Here is a 21417-nt window from a genome sequence, read left to right as displayed (position 1 = left end):
CAAGAAAGAAGAAAAAAAGAAAAAGCACAATTGTGTGGCGGAAAAATGAAAAATGTTAAAGTATAAAAGGAGATGAATCTTGCAAGCGACTTGCAATTACAGAAGGCAAAAGAGAAAGACACAGGAAATGTTTTCTCTCTCATAGACAGGGAGAGAAAGCTGTTAACAAAGGACAGTCAAAAGGCAGATGCTTTTTATGTGTCTTTCCCTCTCTCTCCTTTTAAACAATTGCAGCTGCTATCGGTTAACCCGAGGGGGTACCATCTGAGTGTGGAGCATCAGACAAGAATAGGCAAATAAATAATTGGAGTGTCTTTTTCTAAAAATTTAGTTCTACTAAAATTTGCAGCTCCAAATGTTCTCAGGAATTCATAGATATTATTATAGACATTTTAGTCCTTATGTCCTTGAGATATCCTGTTAGCATAGTTTCTAAAACCCAGAAACAGAATGTGCATGTTTCTATTATTATTATTATATTACTTATTATTACTATAGAGTATTTTACATACAATAGTATGTAGTAATGTTAACAGTAATTAATGTTATACTGTTTTAATATTGATAGTATAGTATATACTATGGTATATAGTAATATAAGGGCATCCCCGGTGGCTCAGCTGGTAAAGAATCTGCCTGCAATGCAGAAGACCTGGGTTTGATACCTGGGTTGGGAAGATACCCTGGAGAAGGGAAAGGCTACCCATTCTAGTATTCTGGCTTGGAGAATTCCATGGGCTTAATAGTCAATGGGGTTACAAAGAGTCAGACATGACTGAGTGGCTTTTGCTTTCACTTTCATAGTAATATAATAGTAATGTATACTTTTTTACATAAAAATTTATGGAAGAAAATAAGTAACCTTGCTTACTGCTGCTGCTACTGCTAAGTCACTTCAGTAGTGTCCAACTCTGTGCGACCCCATGAACTGCAGCACACCAGCCCTTCCTGTCCATCACCAAATCCCGGAGTCCACCCAAACCCATGTCCATTGAGTCTGTGATGCTATCCAACCATCTCATCCTCTGTCGTCCCCTTCTCCTCCTGCCCTCAATCTTTCCCAGCATCAGGGTCTTTTCAAATGAGTCAACCCTTCACATCAGATGGCCAAAGTATTGGAGTTTCAGCTTCAACATCAGTCCTTCCAATGAACACTCAGGACTGATCTCCTTTAGGATGGACTGGTTGGATCTAGACTATAGAGTCACTTTAACTCTTACAGGGTTTTAGAAAACTAGATATTTGAAATTTATCATACCCAGAAATTATAATATAATATATATAAATGTATATATATATGTTATAAACATATGTCTGAATTGAGTTGCTGTGAGTGGATGAAGTTCTTTGAAGGCAGGTTTCTTTCCAGGCTGAGCTGAGCAGGATGCAACTCTGAGTGGCCCAGAAGAAACAAGACTTAATTCTGGGGCATCATCTCCCACATTAACCATCCTAGTTCTCCCCAGACAGTTTTTATTTTCCATTTTTTTAAAGCGAAAAACCCACAAATTTTCTTCCTTCAAGGCATCTAGGTGTTCCAGTGTTCTGTAGCAAGTATACGTTGGAGTAGGAAATGGCATCCCACTCCAGTATTTTTGCCTGGGAAATTCCATGGACAGAGGAGCCTGGCGGGCTACTATCCATGGGGTCGCAAAGAGTCAGACATGACTGAGCATGCATGCATGCATGCAGCAAGCGTGGGTGGTCAGCAATCCTGTGTATAAACCTCCTATATATGTGCATTGGTGCCAGTCCATGCACAATTTTGCCCTCAGTTGTAACGTTTCCAAATTTCTGAAGATATTAATCTTTCATGTGCAGGAAAGATCAACTAGAATTGGACAGGAATTCTTTAAGAAATTCCCAAATTGTAAGTTGTTTCTTATTTTTCACAATATTTAGATATTTCTAAAATAATAATAAATAATCATAATAACAAAAGTGAAGATTTTTCTAGGATAAGATCACACTAAGAGTTTCAGAGGTTTTCTATAACAAAGACAACATAATAATAAAGACACAGTTTGTTATTTTTATATGCTGATATATTGTGACAAACTGATATGTTTCAATCATATTGAAGATTGGTTTTTTTCCTAATACAGACATTTGGTTATAGAAAACATTATAAGAAAGGCACTCCACAGTGTTTCCTGCTCTTGCTTTCAACTTGCCAATAATGGTGTTATGGACTCAATTATGTTCCCTAACCAGTCCTGGGTGTTCATTGGAAGGACTGATGCTGAGGCTGAAACTCCAATACTTTGGCCACCTCATGTTTTTAATTGTGCATTAGCAACATTAATTTATAAATGTAAGCCAGGACAAAAGTGAAAGTTTCTCTGCTCCCCAAGTCAGTCACCAGCTTCAAAGCCATGTTAAGGATTCCATGCAAAGACCAAGCACTGAATTCAGTGTTGTTTAATATACTGAAAGTCCTTTTTAAGTCAAGAGATAACTTCTTTAGAGATTGTCTTCTTAGAAACTTTTGCAATAAAAACTATTTGTATCATTTCAAGAGCAATAAACTGGTATGTTCAATGATAGGCATTTTCCACCCTGGCCTATCTTTTGAAACACAGCATAACCCAGAACCCCCAGAGATTTCAACTATATGTGACTACTCAAGAAAGTATTAGTTTGCAATAGTAAAGAACATGCAGGGAACAGAGAGAGAAGGAAGGGAAGGAACATTTGGAAAGTGAGAATTGAATAGAGAAATAAAATAACATAAGCTGCTTGGAATGGGACTAGTGATCACTGATGAAATCCTTGTGACCTGTAGCAAGTTCTGTCCAAATCCAGAAAGAGATCAAGTACCAAAGAGAGAGCTGGAATACCAAAGGGAAAAGGAAGGCAAAGGTGATGTGCTCAGATAAGGCCCATCTGAGACATTATCATATCGTCCACGTGTTGAAGATGAGATAAGCAAGAGTACAGGGCAGTTCCAGGAACGTTTCAGCAAAGAACTAGCTGAGGCTGGATTGCAGGGCCAGGCTTCTGAAAGGCTAGAGATGAGGAAAATCTGAGTATACACGAGGCATCAGCAGGGTGGGACCATAAAGGGAGACAGTGCTCCACCCTCACGGAAAAGCTGCAGTTCAGCACGGCTGCTAAAACATAGAGGGGTCGGGTGTCCTCCATGCTTCTTGAGCAAAAGAGAAGCAGAATATACCATGTCTGGAAAAGCCTCACTGGTGAGGTGAGCTCTCTGGCCTCTTACCTGTCTGGCCTCTGAGATCCTTTAGGAGGGCAGGGCAGCCTCTACAGAGATGGGACTGAGACTGCAGGGGCCTTTAAGGGAATCCATGTACTATGCATTGAATTTTGCCAATTTCAGTACTGGGTGTGAAAGAGTAAAATGAAGAAAGCATCTGAGGTCTAGTCCCTGCTCTGCCACTAAATAATTATGGTATATTGGAAAAGTCATTTAGTCTTTCTGGGGTCTTAAATAAGACCCATTAGAGGGTCAGTGTTTCAGAGGGTTTCTATAACAAAAAAACAACATAATAGTAATGACCCATTAGGGGACTGCATGGAATACTTCCACATGAGCTTCCAGGGCTAAGAGTCTGCTTCTCCTTTGTGTTTTAGCTCCCTTATCTAAAAAAAATGGGTTGAAGATACATGCCTTCTAGACTTGATATGATTTAACAATGTGAAGTCCTTAGAAAAGGCCCTGCTGTTAGCTGTCTCTACCATTTCCTTTTGTTTCTCATTACTACCAGTCTAGCTCAAATCCTTATCATCTCTCTGTCGGATAACTTTAATGGGGCCTCCCCAATGGCGCTAGTGGTAACGAATCTGCCTGCCAATGCAAGAGATGCAAGAGGCAAGAGTTCAATCACTGGGTCAGAAAGATCCCCTGGAGTAGGGAGTGGCAACCCACTCCAGTATTCTTGCCTGGAAAATTGCATGCAGAGAGGAACACGGAGAGTTACAGTCTATGGGGTTGCAAAGAGTCAGACATGACTGAGCACAATAACGATTATCTCCATACCATTTCCCCATTTGCAATGACTCCAACCAGGACTCAACAACTAGAGTGGAGCTTCTTAAAGACCAATCAAGGAGCCTCCTAAAATTCCATGCGTGGACCTGTAACACTCAGGGAATTCTCTGAATGCACACAAAGAGTGTGTATTTCTGAGAAAAGCTCTTTAACTTTTATTAAACTTTCAAAATAATTTCAAAACAAGAGAAGTTACCGCAATGACAAACCTACACACTGCAACTAGAGTATAGCCCTGGCTCATTGCAAGCAGCAATGAGGACCCAATGCAACCAAAATAAATATAAAAATTTTTAAAGAAAATTATTTGACCTCTTTTTTCCCCCACCAAGTTTCTCCTCTTTTCTTTGCTCCTCTACGCAGGAAAACAACTCTAGGAGTTATAGATATTCACGGTATAGACCCTTCCTCCATATTCTCTAGGGCCCTTTCTGACCTGACTTTCACCTTCATCAGTGGACCAGGACTATTGTTGTGAAGGTCACTGGTGACAGTTCTCTAATAGCTTCTCATCTCATCCAAAATAAAAGCCAAAGTTTTGCAATGACCTATAGTGTCCTCTGTGGCCTGGTTCCTCGTAATGACTCTGTTTCTTCCATCCTCTCTTAACCATTCTGTCCACTTCTGCCAAATTGGCCTCCTGTCTGTTCCTCACTGTATTAGGATTGCTCTTCATGCCAGGGCTTTTGCACCTGGAATTCCCTCCTCTAGGAATCCTCAAACTACCACACAATTGCACTCATCTCACATGCTAGCAAAATAACGCTCAAAATTCTCCAAGCCAGGCTTCAGCAATATGTGAACCGTGAACTTCCAGATGTTCAGGCTGGTTTTAGAAAAGGCAGAGGAACCAGAGAAATTGCCAACATCCGATGGATCATTGGAAAAGCAAGAGAGTTCCAGAAAAACATCTATTTCTGCTTTATTGACTATGCCAAAGCCTTTGACCGTATGGACCACAGCAAACTGTGGAAAAGTCTTAAAGATATGGGGATACCAGACCACCTGACTTGCCTCTTGAGAAATCTGTATGCAGGTCAGGAAGCAACAGTTAGAACTGGACATGGAACAACAGACTGGTTCCAAACGGAAAAAGGAGTACGTCAAGGCTGTATATTGTCACCCTGCCTATTTAACTTATATGCGGAGTACAGCATGAGACACACTGGGCTGAAAGAAGCACAAGCTGGAATTAAGATTGCCGGGAGAAATATCAATCACCTCAGATATGCAGATGACACCACCCTTATGGCAGAAAATGAAGAAGAACTAAAGAGCCTCTTGATGAAAGTGAAAGAGGAGAGTGAAAAAGTTGGCTTAAAACTCAACATTCAGAAAACTAAGATCATAGCATCTGGTCCCATCACTTCATGGGAAATAGATGGGGAAACAATGACAGACTTTATTTTGGGGGGCTCCAAAATCACAGCAGATGTTGATTGCAGCCATGAAATTAAAAGACCCTTACTCCTTGGAAGGAAAGTTATAACCAACCTAGACAGCGTATTAAAAAGCAGAGACATCACTTTGCCAACAAAGGTCTGTCTCGTCAATGCTATGGTTTTTCCAGTAGTCATATATGGATGTGAGAGATGGACTATAAAGAAAGCTGAGTGCCGAAGAATTGATGCTTTTGAACTGTGGTGTTGGAGAAGACTCTTGAGAGTCCCTTGGATTGCAAGGAGATCCAACCAGTCCATCCTAAAGGAGATCAGTCCTGAGTGTTCATTGGAAGGACTGATGTTGAAGCTGAAACTCCAATACTTTGGCCACCTGATGAAAATAACTGACTCATTTGAAAAGACCCTGATTCTGGGAAAGATTGAAGGCAGGAGGAGAAGGGAATGACAGAGGATGAGATGGTTGGATGGCATCACCGACTCAATGGACATGAGTTTGAGTAAGCTCCAGGAGTTGGTAATGGACAGGGAGACCTGGCGTGTTGTGGTCCATGGGGTCACTAAGAGTCGGACACAACTCAGAAACTGAACTGAACTGAACTGAGGATGATCTTCTCATAGAAACTCACAGCTGATTTCCTCACTTCTCTAAGTGTATCTCAAATTTACCTTTCTGTAAGAATTTCTCTGGGAATCTCAAGGGAAATTTTAAACTTCTTCTTGAACACTTCATATTCTCTTTCCTTGCATTACTTTTTTCTCCTCAGCATATATCATTTTCTAACATAATATGTATTTTACTTAACTATTTGATTTATCAGATCTTTTGCTTAATAGAATGTAAGCTCCATGGGGGCAAGAATTTATGTCTGTTTTTTTCGCTGATAAATCATCAGAATCAAGAACAGTGGTGGGCACGTAGCAGATTCCTTAGATATAGTTGCTTAAGAAATCAATAAATGAATCTTATTTTACATAATAACGGCATTTAAATCTGTTAAGGGTGCTTTCTTCCTTGAACCATTTTCTTCACTTGTTTTCCAGAATTACTCTATTCTTTTTCCTATTTTACTAGTGTTACCGAAAGGTATGTGTGGGTTCAGTTACTCCCCGCTCAAAAGCCAATAAATATGCTAGTTGGAGGGAAGGAAAGTTTGCTTATTTCAGATGCTGGCAATTGGTGGGGGAGGGTGGCAGATATCTGTTCAAAGGCTGACTCCCCCACAATGACAAGCAGGGAGTGAGAGCTTTAACAGACAGACTGGGGGAGAGGCTCTACATGCAGAAACAGCACAAGCATCTCTAAGTCATCTTTGAATTGATCATCAGTGGTCTTACCAGCATCAGCATGGCTGTTTTAGGTACAGCTAATCTTCACTGCGATTCATGGGGTTGCAAAGAGTTGGACATGACTGAGAGACTGAGCTGAACTGAACTGAATCTTTCCTCCCAGGATCCATTTGTTCCCATTTCTTTGCAGCCGGTTCTCGGAATGGTGGCAGCTCATGTCCTGGTATAGTCTGATCATCATGTAGTTAACTTCTCCACCTGGTGTATTAGTATCTATAAGACAGCTCTCAGGATATGGCTCAGAATATTATCCACAGCTCTCGAGAAAGGACTAAAGGTCCTTGACTATGCTTCATGACTACATTATTATTAATTAGTCTCCTTTGACTGTTTTCCTTTGTTTCCACATTTCTCACTTCTCTGATTAAACTTATTCTTTGACTAAAGTTTTCCACAAACAAAAGACAGACAGGAGACATGATCTGTGTATGGTGGGGGCAAGAACCATATGGTCCGTTTCACTAGCTTTTCTTTTTAGTCCTTTTTACCCCATTTATTTCAAATCCTGAAAGATGATGCTGTGAAAGTGCTGCACTCAATATGCCAGCAAATTTGGAAAACTCAGCAGTGGCCACAGGACTGGAAAAGGTCAGTTTTCATTCCAATTCCAAAGAAAGGCAATGCCAAAGAATGCACACAGTTGCACTCATCTCACACGCTAGTAAAGTAATGCTCAAAATTCTCCAAGCCAGGCTTCAACAATACGTGAACTGTGAACTTCCAGTTGTTCAAGCTGGTTTTAGAAAAGGCAGAGGAACCAGAGATCAAATTGCCAACATTTACTGGATCATCAAAAAAGCAAGAGAGTTCCAGAAAAACATCTATTTCTGCTTTATTGATTATGCCAAAGCCTTTGACTGTGTGGATCACAATAAACTGTGGAAAATTCTGAAAGAGATGGGAATATCAGACCACCTGACCTGCCTTTTGAGAAATTTGTATGTAGGTCAGTAAGCAACAGTTAGAACTGGACATGGAACAACAGACTGGTTCCAAATAGGAAAAGGAGTATGTCAAGCTGTATATTGTCACCCTGCTTATTTAACTTCTATGCAGAGTACATCATGAGAAATGCTGGGCTGGAAAAAGCACAAGCTGGAATCAAGATTGCCGGAAGAAATATCAATCACCTCAGATATGCAGATGACACCACCCTTATGGCAGAAACTGAAGAGGAACTAAAAAGCTTCTTGATGAAAGTGAAAGAGGAGAGTGAAAAAGTTGGCTTAAAGCTCAACATTCAGAAAATGAAGATCATGACATCTGGTCTCATCACTTCATGGGAAACAGATGGGGAAACAGTGGAAACAGTGTCAGACTTTGTTTTTCTGGGCTCCAAAATCACGCAGATGCTGATTTCAGCCATGAAATTAAAAGACGCTTACTCCTTGGAAGGCAAGTTATGACCAACCTAGATAGCATATTGAAAAGCAGAGACATTACTTTGCCAGCAAAGGTCCATCTAGTCAAGGCTATGGTTTTTCCTGTGGTCATGTATGGATGTGAGAGTTGGACTGTGAAGAAAGCTGAGCGCCAAAGAATTGATGCTTTTGAACTATGGTGTTGGAGAAGACTCTTGAGAGTCCCTTGGACTGCAAGGAGATCCAACCAGTCCATTCTGAAGGAGATCAGCCCTGGGATTTCTTTGGAAGGAATGATGCTAAAGCTGAAACTTCAGTACTTTGGCCACCTCATGTGAAGAGTTGACTCATTGGAAAAGACTCTGATGCTGGGAGGGATTGGGGGCAGGAGGAGAAGGGGACGACGGAGCATGAGATGGCTGGATGGCATCACTGACTCGATGGACATGAGTCTGAGTGAACTCCAGGAGTTGGTGATGGACAGGGAGGCCTGGCGTGCTGCGATACATGGGGTCGCAAAGAGTCAGACACGACTGAGCGACTGAACTGAACTGAACCCCATTTATTCCTCAATAACCCAAACTATTAATGTTGGCAAGTCTCAGTGCTATGGTTCAATTGTTGTGTGTTCAGTCATGTCTGACTGTGACCCCATGGACTGTAGCCTGCCAGGCTCCTCTGTCTATGAAATTCTCCAGGCAAGAATACTGGAGCTGGTTGCCATTTCCTACTCCAGGGGATCTTCCCAACCCAGGGATCGAACCCGCATATCCCACAGCTCCTGCAGTGGCAGGCAGATTCTTCACCACTGAGCCACCTGGGAAGCCCATGGGTTCAATTGTGTCCCCCAAATCCATATGTTGCAGTCCTATTCACCAGAGCCTCAGAAAGTGAACTTCCTCAGAGACTGGTTTTTATAGAAGTAGCCAAATTAAAGTGAGTTCATTGGGAAGGATTCTGATCCCATATGACTGGTGTCCTCATTAAAAAAAAAAAAAAAAAAGGGAAATTTGAAGACACACAACACACAGGGAGAACCCCATGAGAAGATTAAGCCAGAGATTGAGGTAACACTTCCACAAGCAGAGACTGTCAGGAAACCACCAGAAGCCAGGAAAGAGGATTCAGTTCTCCATCACCGTGCTTAGAAGGAACCAACCCCACTAACAGCTTGACCTCTGACTTCTAACCTCCGGAAATAACACACTTCTTCTGCTTGAGGCTCCCTATGGGGTGCTTTGTGATGCCAGCCCCAGTGAATGAATACACTCAGGGGTTTCAGGTGTCGAGATTCTTCTCTAGCCACATTCAGTCCCTGGGTGATCTCACTCTTTTGTGTCTTTAAATCCCATCTACACACTGAAGTCTCTCAGTAATTTATCTCCAACCCAGTGTCTCCTCAACTCCTCACAGTTCTCCCCAACTCTACACAACATCAGATTTAACCCATCAAAACAGACCTCATCTTCCCCAGGAACCCCCTTACCCACAGTGTTCTTCATCTCACTTAATGAAAACCTCATCCTTCAAGTTGCTCAAGTTGTTTACCTTGGAATCATTCTGGACTTTTCTCTTTCATATCTTCCATTTATCAGCGAAAAGCTTGATTCTCCTTTTGAAATGTGTTCAGACCACTTCTCACCACCTGCACTACTGGTGCCCTGGTAGCCATATTGTCTCTCCCACAATTCATAGCAGCAGTCTCCTCATGTGTCTCCATCTTCCATCCTTAGCCCCCTTTCTCCCGCTTCCCAGTACAGCAGTCAGATTGATTGTGACAACATGCATTTCAGAAAATCCGAAATTCTGCATTGTCTCTTCCTCTCACTCCTCAAGCCCTTAACAGTGGCCTGTGAGGCCTCACAAGTTCTGTGCTGTGTGCTTAGTCGCTCAGTCATGTCCGACTCTTTCCCACCCCATGGACTGTACTCTCGAAGGCTCCTCTGTCCTTGGGGATTCTCCAGGCAAGAGTACTGGCGTAGGTTGCCATTCTCTCCTCCAGGAGATCTTCCCAACTCAGGGATCGAATCCAGGTCTCCCACCTTGCAGGCAGATTCTTTACCGACTGAGCCACCAAGGAAGCATCACAAGTTCTAGTCCTTGGTAAAATCTTTGACCTTGTCTCCTCCTCAGTCCTTGTCCAGCTCATACTGTTTGGGGCATCCTGCCTTCCTTGCTGTTCAGATGTGCCAGACTATTCCCTCACTCGCTCTTGATCTTGCTTCTGCCTAGAACACTCATCTCCCAGATATCCTCCTGGTACATCACAGTCATTGATGTCTCTTGAAGGAATAGGGAGTCAATTGAGAAGGAATGGGGGTGTCTCTTGAAGGAATAGGGAGTCAATTGAGAATATTCATATTAATGAGATAAAATCAAAACTCTTTAGGGAATTCCCTGGCAGCCCAGTGTTTAGGACTCCACGTTTTCACTGCCAAGGGCCTGGGTTTGATCCCTGGTCAGTGAACTAAGATCCCACATGCTGTGTGGCATGGCCAAGAAAATACATAAATAAAATAAAACTCTAGATTCACATTCAAATTGCACTTTAATGATGCCCAACTTTGATCTTTATAAGCTTCTTGTGTGCAAATAGCATCTAGAAGTTTTCTGTTTTCACTGCAGTGAGCGTTTTGCATAGATAAGTCACTTAACAAAGATCTATAATTTGTGAAATCAGATATGAAGGAAAGGTACAGTTAGTCCAATTCATTTCAATTTGTATAAACTATTTTCCAATTACTAGTAATTCTAGACTAGTCTCTCCTCATGTAGCCATTTGTTCTAATTGTAGCAAATGAAACTGAGCAAGGTTTTGCCTGTAATGATGATTCTTCATTAATAGTTAGGAGCTACCTGATTCTACTTAACCTGATTTTCCTTGTCATTTCTTTAAGTCTTTTTGGTGAGAATTTAAGATGCGTAGCCTGGGATTTTAAAAAATCCCTGCATGGACCTATTCATTTTTTTAAATCATTTTTTTGGGTTTTTATAGTTATTGTTGTTGTTGCTGTTTAGTAGCTCAGTCATGTCTGACTCTTTGCAACCCCATGGACTATAACCCACCAGCTTCCCTGTCCACGGAATTCTCCAGGCAAGAATACTGGAGTGGATTGCCATGCCCTCCTCCAGGGAGGAGGAGTTATAGTTTTAGAGTTTATAGAGTTATAGAGGAGGGATTTATAGTTATAGAACCTTGGTTTTTTCACTGAGCACATGATCTTCCAGAAAAAAAAAAATTCCCAGCCTCTTTTGCAAATGACTCTGACTATAACACTATGTTCTACTCAGGGAATGTTAATGTAAGATATCGGTTAAGAGAGAATCAGCATGCACTCTTTTTTCCCTTTTCTTCAATGCCTCTTCGTCCGTCCTGCTGCCTAAAATGCAAGTGTGATGGCTGGAACCCTAGCTGCAATTTTGGATAATGAGGAAAAGGGCTATGTCCTAGAAAATGAGGGGTGAGCTAGAAGGGGTTTAGCTTCCTGAGGGACTCATGGAGCAGAACCATCATGCTAACCCTTGACATTTTACTTCTGGCTTTGTATTAGAAAGAAATTTCTCTCTTACTTAAGTCATAGTTATTTTAGAACACACTCAAAGTCAAATATAATTCTACCCTAAACATCACAAGAACTATTTAGTTCCTGGAACTTTGGAGCTACAACAAATTGCTGCAAAGAATCAAAACAGTATAAAGAATCAAAACAACAGAAAGTGCCTGCAATGATAATCAAAGGTCTTTATTTTCTATATTTAATTTCTTACAATCATTTTGGAAAAATAGTTGTTTCTCCAAATGTACTTTCACTGAAGAAAGCTGATATGACCTAAGCATTATCTGAGAGACAATGGAAAAAATATTTATCACTGAAAAACAAGTGTTCTGTTCAGTTTACACGTTACACATACTTAACACAAGCATAAAGGAAAAGTTCAGTGTCAGAAATAGAGGCCATTCTCCTTAACTGAAGCATTCAATCAGAAGAGTATTTGGCAATTAGACATTCAAATTTGAAAGATTTAAAAATCTCATTCAAAATGAATGCTGCCTAAGAACATGGAAACACACAACATTTTCTGAAAATCTTTTTTTAAAATAATTTTTTTATCTTTGCTTTTGGCATTCTCTTAAATACTCTGAAGTTTATTTAACACAGCATTCTATCTGCTCAACATTCAAATTTAGATGTGCTAATTATCAGCTCCACTCTTCTGCATAGTTAAGTATGTCCTATAAATAAACACATCAATTTTGCTCAATTACTATCCTTCCAAAAAGCCTCATATAATTGGAATTAACCTAGTATTTACTTATCATTAAATATATTTTTATTAGAAAGGATACACAGCACATGAAATCACAGAATTCTCATGAGTTAAAGACAAATTTCAGAACTCACAAATAATATTTACAATGTAAACATCACAGTTATTACATCAGAGTAAAATAAATCACAACATTCACAACACAATGTATTTTATTTGGTTTTGATATTGAAGTAGTTTTCTTGAATTACTTATGTAGAACTCAAAATAAAATTACTTCACTTATTGTTTTCCTTCAAGAATTCTGAAAAAGAAAGAATTGGTGTTTTAAGCATAAAATCATTTTTATTTACAGCCTCTGACTTTCATTTACTGATCCACTCATTTAATAAATATTTATCTTTGCACTTGATCAGCAGCTTTTGAGAGGGGATCACATTTTGGAATATCAAGAGGAACTCTTCCAGAAGAACTTATTGTTGGGAAGGGAGCCGGAATGTGAAGGGGTTCTTTAACTAGTCATAAATAATTACTTATTTGTAATTTTCACAATTGGCTGACCAACAAAACTTCCTGTTAAAAGAATTTGTCCAATGTCACCCATTCAAAATAGCAAAAAATGGAGGATGGAATCTCTTAAAGGGACAGAGTAATGAATCCTCTGTTATATTTCAGTGCCTATTGCATTTCTTAATTTAATGGAAAAGTCTTATTTGATAAACTTCTTTGAGAATCTGTATGTTACTCTCTTTTTTGAGCATTCGAGGAGTTTGTTTCTCTGAAATGTCTGTGCATGATGAGGAAAGGGTACCTGCAGCACCCTTGACCACATATCTCTCTTACAGGGATTTTTCATGCTATAGTAGCAGAGTTGAACAGATGTTACAGAAACTGTAGAATACACAAAACCAGAAGTTTGTCCTCAGAGTCCTTTAGAGAAAAATTGTGACAACTTGATATAGTGATGCTACGAAATTTCTTCAAAGACTTGCCAAGCATTATAAAAATATTTTATGAGCTACTGTAAACATTAATGTCACTCAGGAAAGAAATATGCCTTGTGTCCATGTTCACACAAAAACAATTTTGATGACAACCTTGTCAACTTAGCAAAGGAAAAAAAAATCTATTTGTGTTTTCTCTACTCCAAAAAGGTTTTACAGTGGATATTACTAGAGTCGTAGTATCTGCACTCACTTTATAGATAAAATAAGCTAAATTTGACTTTTACTCCATGAAGTTTATTATGTTTCAAGAACTACAATATCTGCTGTTCACCTGAAGCTATCACAACTTTGTTAATTGGCTATACCCCAATGTAAAATAAAAAGTTTTTAAAAAAAAGAAATATAATGAGACCCAGGGTGTCTTGTTATTTTCACAGTAACAAGCCACACTTTAATTTGGTAGTATTTCCTTATACTTAAATGAGATGCTAACAGTCAATTGTGAGACTGGACTTTAATAACAGCAACATGGCTTTACTATCAAAGATAAAGCCAGTTTTTCTCAGTAGTATGATTCAGTCTCTTTTTTCAATATTTCTTCAAAATGACAGGAATGAGTCTGAGCAAGTAGGAGGTACTGAACTGTTTACTCATTGTGAACTGTCTCTTTCACGCTATCAGAACACTGTATGAATGGTTTCAAGCTCTACTAAGCTGTGATCCACTTAGGTAGAAGCGTCCTTCTTAGATAAGGTCTCACTGGGAGAACATTATGATGTTTTTTACCAAGTGAGTCCTACCTACTTAAATACTGAGATGATTCCTACTAGCATATAAGAACACACAGATATACTCACCACTGGGAAGTTGTCAGCAGCTTTGCTCCAAAGAGCTTTCTCATCATTTTTCTAACTCTTCAAGAAAGTCAGGAGACTCTCCTTCACTGCTGCAGACCAGAAAGAGAGAATTGTGCTTGTGAAGGCTCTTGGATGAGAAAGCTTCTAAAGAAAAGGTGAGGAATGGCCTAGACTGTACAAGGTACTCAGTTAAGTGCTCTGGGGGCTAAACACTTCTGTTTCAGGTGAGTCATTACCTTTGACTGGCTCTTCAGTCTTAAATTGTCTAAAAGCTTTCCTAAAGAATTATAATCTGGTGGGCAAAGAGATCCATCTTGCTTGATCTCACCCAAACAGAATTGTCTTGCATACTCCCCATCTAAATAAAAATAACTGGAATAAAAGAGAGAAAGGATCGTATTTCCTATAAATTGTGTTCCAATATTTACATACCATGGAAAGACAGGTTTTACTGAATCCGAGAAGACAAAATAATTCATGGTTTAATTTGGTAAAATACAGATAATTGAATTTTCAGGTAAAAAGGGAATTCCATGTGGTAACAAATTGCCAGTTAACTGTCCTTCACATGTTTTAAAAAGCAGCACTTTTGATAAAACCTTTTCTTAGACCCAGACTAGATGTCTCTACAGTCATCATTTTTAACCCTGGAGGCACATTAGCATCAACTGGGGAACTCAAAAAATACCAGTGTCCACAGCCACATGCCTAGGGACACTAATTTCCTGGCAATTGGTTTTGGGTTAGGGTCAGACATCAGTATTTTTTATATTCTCCAGGGTAATCTAATGTTAGCTAAGGTTGAGAATTACTGCTTCAAAGGTAGAGAGGGAGATATGTCTCCATATGCAACTACTATTTGGAAAGTCCGTTATAATTTCCCATGTTAGCAAGTTCTCATTTCTTTACCTTCGCTTTCCATTTAGAATTGAGTTCAGGTATTTCTTCACAGCCATTTGTTTTCGAAGGCGTGTGTAGTTGTCAGTGAAGACAGCATCTGAGTGGCGTTTGATTGGTCCCTGGTCTTCTGAGATGCTATTGCTACGAAACATGAGGATAAGGAAGTCAAACAATAATTTCTTGGAGTCAGATAAAAAGGAATTCCAACACCCAGCTCATTTTCTATCACCAAAAAACTGAAAGAAAAAAGCCTCTAAGCCTAAGGATGGGGGAGAATGGAATAATCCAATGTACTTTGACCTTCACTAGGGTGCCTTTAGACGTTCTGTCCTAACTGAGCAAATAATTTATAAAAAAAATGAGGGACTAATTGAAATTGTGTTCTTCCATTGGAAGAAAGAGTTCTTTAAAAGTAAACACTTCTTAAAGACATGAATGAATTCTTCTTCATGAAGAGATGCCAATTTAAGTAATGCCATATAAAATTCAGTTATTAACCATTTAAAGACAAAATCTTCCAATGCTTAGCTTGAGCAGGAAGTAAAATACAAACGCTATAGCTAGTCTTACAATTTGCTTCAGTTTAGAATACGTCTTATTTTGTTTTTACTGTGTCTAGTTCAGTTTGTTTGCCAATTTATAAATGATTATTATTTAAGAAAAATAAGTGTGTCTGGAGCCTATGAATATGATATTACTAAGAAACCTTATTTTCTTAATCTATGGGTCTAGTATATTTTATTGAAGCATATAAATTATTTTATAATGAAATTAAACATTATTGAGTTATCAGTTTTGAATAAAATAAATAAGTTGCTTACAGTGAAGATATAATTGTCTAATTTAATAACCATAACATGCTTTTTAATAGTAATAAATTCTCTTTACCTAACTCGTTTTCCAATAAGGGACTCAAGGTACTTTTTGGCAGAAAGTTGACCCAAGAGTCTACTATAGTCACTGGTAAAAACTCCATCAGCATGTCTGACATTTCTGAAACAAGGAAAAAATGATAGTCATTATTTTGTAAATAGTTTGCTAAAAGATTATTTTGGCTCATTAAATAAAAAGGAAACATCAACTTATTTGATAGCTTCTCATTCACACTTAAGTCCAAAAGGAAGTTTCTAAACAACTGAATAAATAATATATTCTAGTGACTTATTTCCAGCCCCAAATTTTGAAAAATTGAAGAAGTTAGCTTTTTAAGGAACATATCTCAATATTAATGCTTCCTGATAGAATCTGTAAAACTAATTCTTTTCTAAAAAATATTGGTGGGAAGATATATTTATTTTCTATTTATTCATGGTGATTTATTTCTTCTACTCTGAATAAAGATATATGCAAGGGGAAATTATTTTGATTTTAGCAAACCTTATTATCCCTTTTGCTATTTCTTCTGCCAAAAGGTTGTAAACAAAATCTCTTAAGATAGACTCTAAAAATCTATAAACCAAATTTTCCATCCAAATGAATTATACTTCATGCTTTGCCTTCTGGATAGAGTTACTCTGTCTATACTGGAATGTTGCTCTGGACAATATTCTATGAAATGAATAGCTTTTATTATTAGACACCCTTTCTTTGCATAGAAGTGAAACTCTAGCCTTAGAACTTTTTCCATCATGGAATCTCAAATGTTGTAGTTTTACTACTGTTGACATAATTTCTGATGTTAAAAATGTATGCAACAGAATATAGGTGGATGACTTGCTTAGCTTGGCCTGTTACAATCTCTACAAGTACAAATCATGCAAGCATTAAGAGTTTCAATAAATCAGGCTGCATGAAGCCACGACATATGGAAACTCATAGAGCAATGCTATGAGAATAGCTTCATGGTGACACAAAAATAAAATGTTTAGATTTCAAAAAAGTATTTGCTAAAATAAAACTCAGTAAAAATGAACTCACCTGGATACATCATAATAAGGTGTGTCATTTTCAGCCAGCGCATCTTGTAAAATGTCAGTGTCTGCTTTTAACGAAACTTGATCAGGTTCATTCGCTCCTTCAAATGGTATTCTGTCCCCCATCCTGGTAGGAAAGGGAACAGTAAAGTAAAATACAATCTTTTCTCAGAAGCTGGTGCTTACAGTTTTATAGTCATTTGAGATAAGATACTCAAAATCTTAGGAAATATCACCCACTCATAATATGTGGATGGCAAAATTGAATTAATGACTTCTATAGTTTATGAAAGTGTAAATAGTAAAATTCTTGTTTATTCTATAAAACAGATGCCATACAACTTTTACAAGCTGTATATAACAGAAGTTAGAGCTACTTAGTTCAGAATTTCAGAACATTAAGCAAAGTACACTTCCTTGGCAATAAGTAGCTTCACTTTGCAAAGTACACAGGTAGAAAGATCTTACACAAAATAGAAACTTTGGAAATTTCTTTATATTCAATATGAAAATTGCAAGCAATTCAAATATTTCTTGACGGCCAATATCATGTGTCTCAACATTTCTCAAGATCTGAGTATTAACTATTTTTCTTTCTCTGAGTCCATAAATTTTATTTCAAAGATTCACTTTGGTGTGGTGCATTTCTATATATTGACCAAGTCCAAAGACTCTCTCTGTCTCTGAATAGTCATTCAAACTCAGTGAATTTTGTTTTCAATGTTATGTAATAGCACAATTTTAATGAAGGCTATCCAATGCTTTACTGGAAGGCTGAGAATAGTCCTGCCTATGCATGGACTATGTGGGTGCATGCACATTTTGAACACCAGCACACTGTTAAAATCATGCGTGTGCATGTTTCACTGTTACCCTATTAAGACTGTGTTGGCTGCTGGGCACTTGTGTATCTTTGGGTGAGGCAGTTCTTGGTAGTCAGGAGCAAGCAGCCCTCTTTAAGAATGAAGTTTAGCAATTAATGTAAGCTTCAGCATTCTTGAGATTATTCATCTCATAACTATTCCGACAGACTAGTTCTATTTAATTATCAAAGCAACATACAATCTGACTTTAAGCAAATTTCACAGAAAACCACTAACAGCTAAGAGATTATTCATTCTATTGAGCATATGCCTACATTGAACAAAGAATTGGAAATGAGAAAATAAGCAAAGACATGTAAACTGGAAAGAAAAATAAAGCTAATGTAGTTTCCTTTTACTGTTTCCTTCTTTAGCATAAATTTATTTCAAATAAAGCTTTAGAGGTGAGTTGTATTATATGAATTTGAAATATGAAATGCAATGTAGAGAGCAGTAAAACGAAGAATTTGTGGTAAAAACTAAGTACCTTAAAATTCACTCATTGGGGAAAGGTAACTCAGTAGATTAATTATCTCACAATTTTTAACATTGACAAATTGATTCTGCCTAGATAGTCTGTCCAACATGATTTTATACATATTCCACTAATCAACTGTTCATGATTATTTGCTGATTGATCTTGAAAAATGAACTCAAATGAAGTGGGCAGCTAGACACATATTTTTCTATCAGAAACTGAACTGAACTGAGGTGACAGTGAGAACAGCTAATTACTCAACTGAAACTGGTTTGAATGAAAGGAAATCCAAGTCCTCTTTCTGCCTTGCTTGGAAATGTGATCCCTCTTACCTATAAAACTAGTCATCGACACTGTCTTTCTGGCCCTGAGAGTGAATTCCAAAACTCAGAACAATCATGTTGCCCTGAAGTTGAAAAAACTTGCTTAACAAGTCAACCAACAGATTTTAATAAAAATACATAGTTTACAAAATTGAGCTGTCTGAAATAACATATCAGAAATTCCCATTTACATGGAGGAAGAATGTTCAACTGTCTGAATTGAAAGAAAGCCTACCTCAGAGCCGAAGGTGCTCCAAAAAGAGGCCACGCCAAGGTCTGGGAGAAGAGCACGCTGAACAGCGTCAGGAACACAAGAAGCTGGGGCTTACTTCTTGTTTCCATTGCAGGACCTGGAAGGGGAGACAATCACAGCTCTAAGTTTTTCCAACCACAGCTGTGCCTGAAAGCTAACTCTGTGTGTCTAGCAGTAATTCCTGAGGACTCATGAAGAGTTTAGAAAAAGCAATTTATATCTTACAGGAAGTGTTTAACTGCAGTATGATTACTTTTTAAATTAAGAAGGTTTTTGGGTGTGTGAACAGTGCTTAGATAAAGATTAGGATCCTTTCAACTTCTGCCTCTCTCTCACTAGGCACAAGATTGAATGCAATACTTTTATAGTACTGGAAACAACCATAATGGCAATTTTCTTATAACAGAGTTGTAACATCCATGTTTAATATATTTTCTAACTATGAAGCAGCTTCAAGAAACTGACATTTCTTCTTCTACTCTAAGTTTTTAGTACCTGAGTAATGGAAAAGTGGAGTGTCACCTATTTAATAATTTGTGTATATAGGTACATGTATACCAATACATAGATACAGATCAGTAAAATTATTTTGTGTATACATTTTTCCTCTTTTAATTATAAATTTTACTGGGAGCTTAATCTCCTTAAGGAGTTTGGGTCTGAACAAACTAATTCAATTAATAGTGTAAATTAATACCAAAAAATCACTGAGGTTCATATTACCAGCAAAATAATTTCTGCCATAGGAGGAAAAATATAACAAATGCAAAGCTTGTATATTTTTACATCTAATTGACTTACACATTTCATTTGTAAATAGGGTGCAGATAGAAACTTCAGAGTTTGATGCCTGTTTCTTGTGCTGTTTGTAAGACTCACAGCATTTAAACGCAGAAGAAAATAAATGTTTTGTAAGTTCACATAATTAACAAATGAAATGGAAAGAACAGCATTAAGTAACAAGTTGAAACTTTCAATACATATGTACCCACTGAACTTTCAGTTAAAAATTTATAAACAAGCCAAAAAAAAAACCCTACTTGAAGGCATTATTTTAAAGTTGGCATTGAGTAAAAAAACAGAGTAAAGCATTTCCAACTAAAGAATTCAGAAAACCCATTCATATGTGAGAAGTTGAGGCATTTCTATACTTAACCAGATGACTTGAGAAACTTGCATTTTTATTGTTGTAAAGAAGGAACACTGTAAAGTTATTTTTCAAGAGAAATAAAAACTCAATATATCCCGAGAAAAGTTCCAGAGTAAGGGGGAGAAAAAAAGAAGAAAAGTAAAGTTTTCACTTACTTTGCCGAATAGTGTTCTTTGAGAGCTTTCTGTTGAGATTATGAGAGCTGTCTCAGGTGTTGAAGTCCTGGGAGTCGACAGTCTTCATGAGTTCTCTTGCCCTTACAGCTGAACCAGAACTTGGTGCTGGCTGAGGTTGGCTACTATTGCCAGCAACTGCTTCTCACTCTACCCTGACCAGCATTTCAAGCCCATCATTTTATAGGGCTTATGCGTTGGGCTGAGCAATCACACAGCTCTCGGAAAGACGTCACAGTAGTACTCTCATGGGATGAATAGGACTTGAAATTCTTATTAAATTGTCATTATGCTTGATTTATATAAATTTAGAGTGAGTAACTTCAAGATGTAAGATATAAAGAGGAAATTTACTTTTCTTTAAACAGAAAAGGGTACTGAGCTTCATGTGAAATATTTTAATCTCTAATTAGTAGTAATGAAATAAAAGACTGATTAGTATTATGCCCAGGGCCACTGGGAATGCCTTTAGAAAATAAGAATTTTATGTGTAGGAACAGATGCAGAAAGCAACAAATACTTAGGCTCATGGGCTTACCAATGTATAATTCTCCTTTATTACAAGTCATCAATTGCCCTAAAGCCTTTTTATTTTTATACTATTCATATAGACTCTGACAATCTTTTCTGAGATCTATCTTAATTGTAAAAGCACCAGAAATAGATTTCCATATTCTTTCTATTATTACATTTTCCTTATGTTGAGACTAATCCCTGGGTAAATTTTCAAAAAGCCTCTAAGACAGTGTGATATGGACACTATTGCATAGAATAGTAGCAGTACTGCTGTTTCATATTGGTAGAAAATGTCATCATTCCTAATGTATTTTCACATACATGATCTCAAATGATCCAAAAAAACTTAATAAATTATCATATTAGATAGCCTCAAAGGGTCATTTTTTTTCTTTCTTTTTAAAAGTCATGCTCATCAATTTTTTAAGTTCTTGCCCCATGTGGAATTTTATGTATCCCTGAACATATACCAACATCCATAGAGTTTATAACATTTCCAACTTATCACTTGACAGGTGATTTCAAAGAACTGGTTGGAAAGCCTTTATGGAGTACTTTGACAGATACTTAATTTCTATTTGTGGGTTTCTAATTCAAAGTAGCCTAGCATACATTCAATCAGAGTTTAAGGTAAAAAATACAGAAGCCTGAA

At 37.8% G+C, this 21417-nt stretch overlaps 1 protein-coding gene across 1 annotated transcript; it reads right to left on the bottom strand.

Moving 5' to 3' along the window:
* Nucleotides 1–11856: 11856 nt before the first annotated feature.
* Nucleotides 11857–20418, bottom strand: VIP (vasoactive intestinal peptide). The gene is made up of 7 exons (XM_019967001.2): nt 20232–20418; nt 18909–19023; nt 17014–17136; nt 15985–16089; nt 15106–15237; nt 14197–14285; nt 11857–12696 (listed from the first exon to the last, which is right to left on the bottom strand). The coding sequence occupies exons 2-6, from the start codon at nt 19013–19015 to the stop codon at nt 14240–14242; spliced, it is 513 nt and encodes a 170-aa protein (XP_019822560.1). The 5' UTR covers nt 19016–19023; nt 20232–20418; the 3' UTR covers nt 11857–12696; nt 14197–14239.
* Nucleotides 20419–21417: the final 999 nt, after the last annotated feature.

Source organism: Bos indicus, chromosome 9 (genome assembly GCF_029378745.1).
Source record: "Bos indicus isolate NIAB-ARS_2022 breed Sahiwal x Tharparkar chromosome 9, NIAB-ARS_B.indTharparkar_mat_pri_1.0, whole genome shotgun sequence".
In the NCBI taxonomy this organism is placed as follows: Eukaryota; Metazoa; Chordata; class Mammalia; order Artiodactyla; family Bovidae; genus Bos; species Bos indicus.
This window is presented reverse-complemented; position numbering and strand designations above follow the sequence as displayed.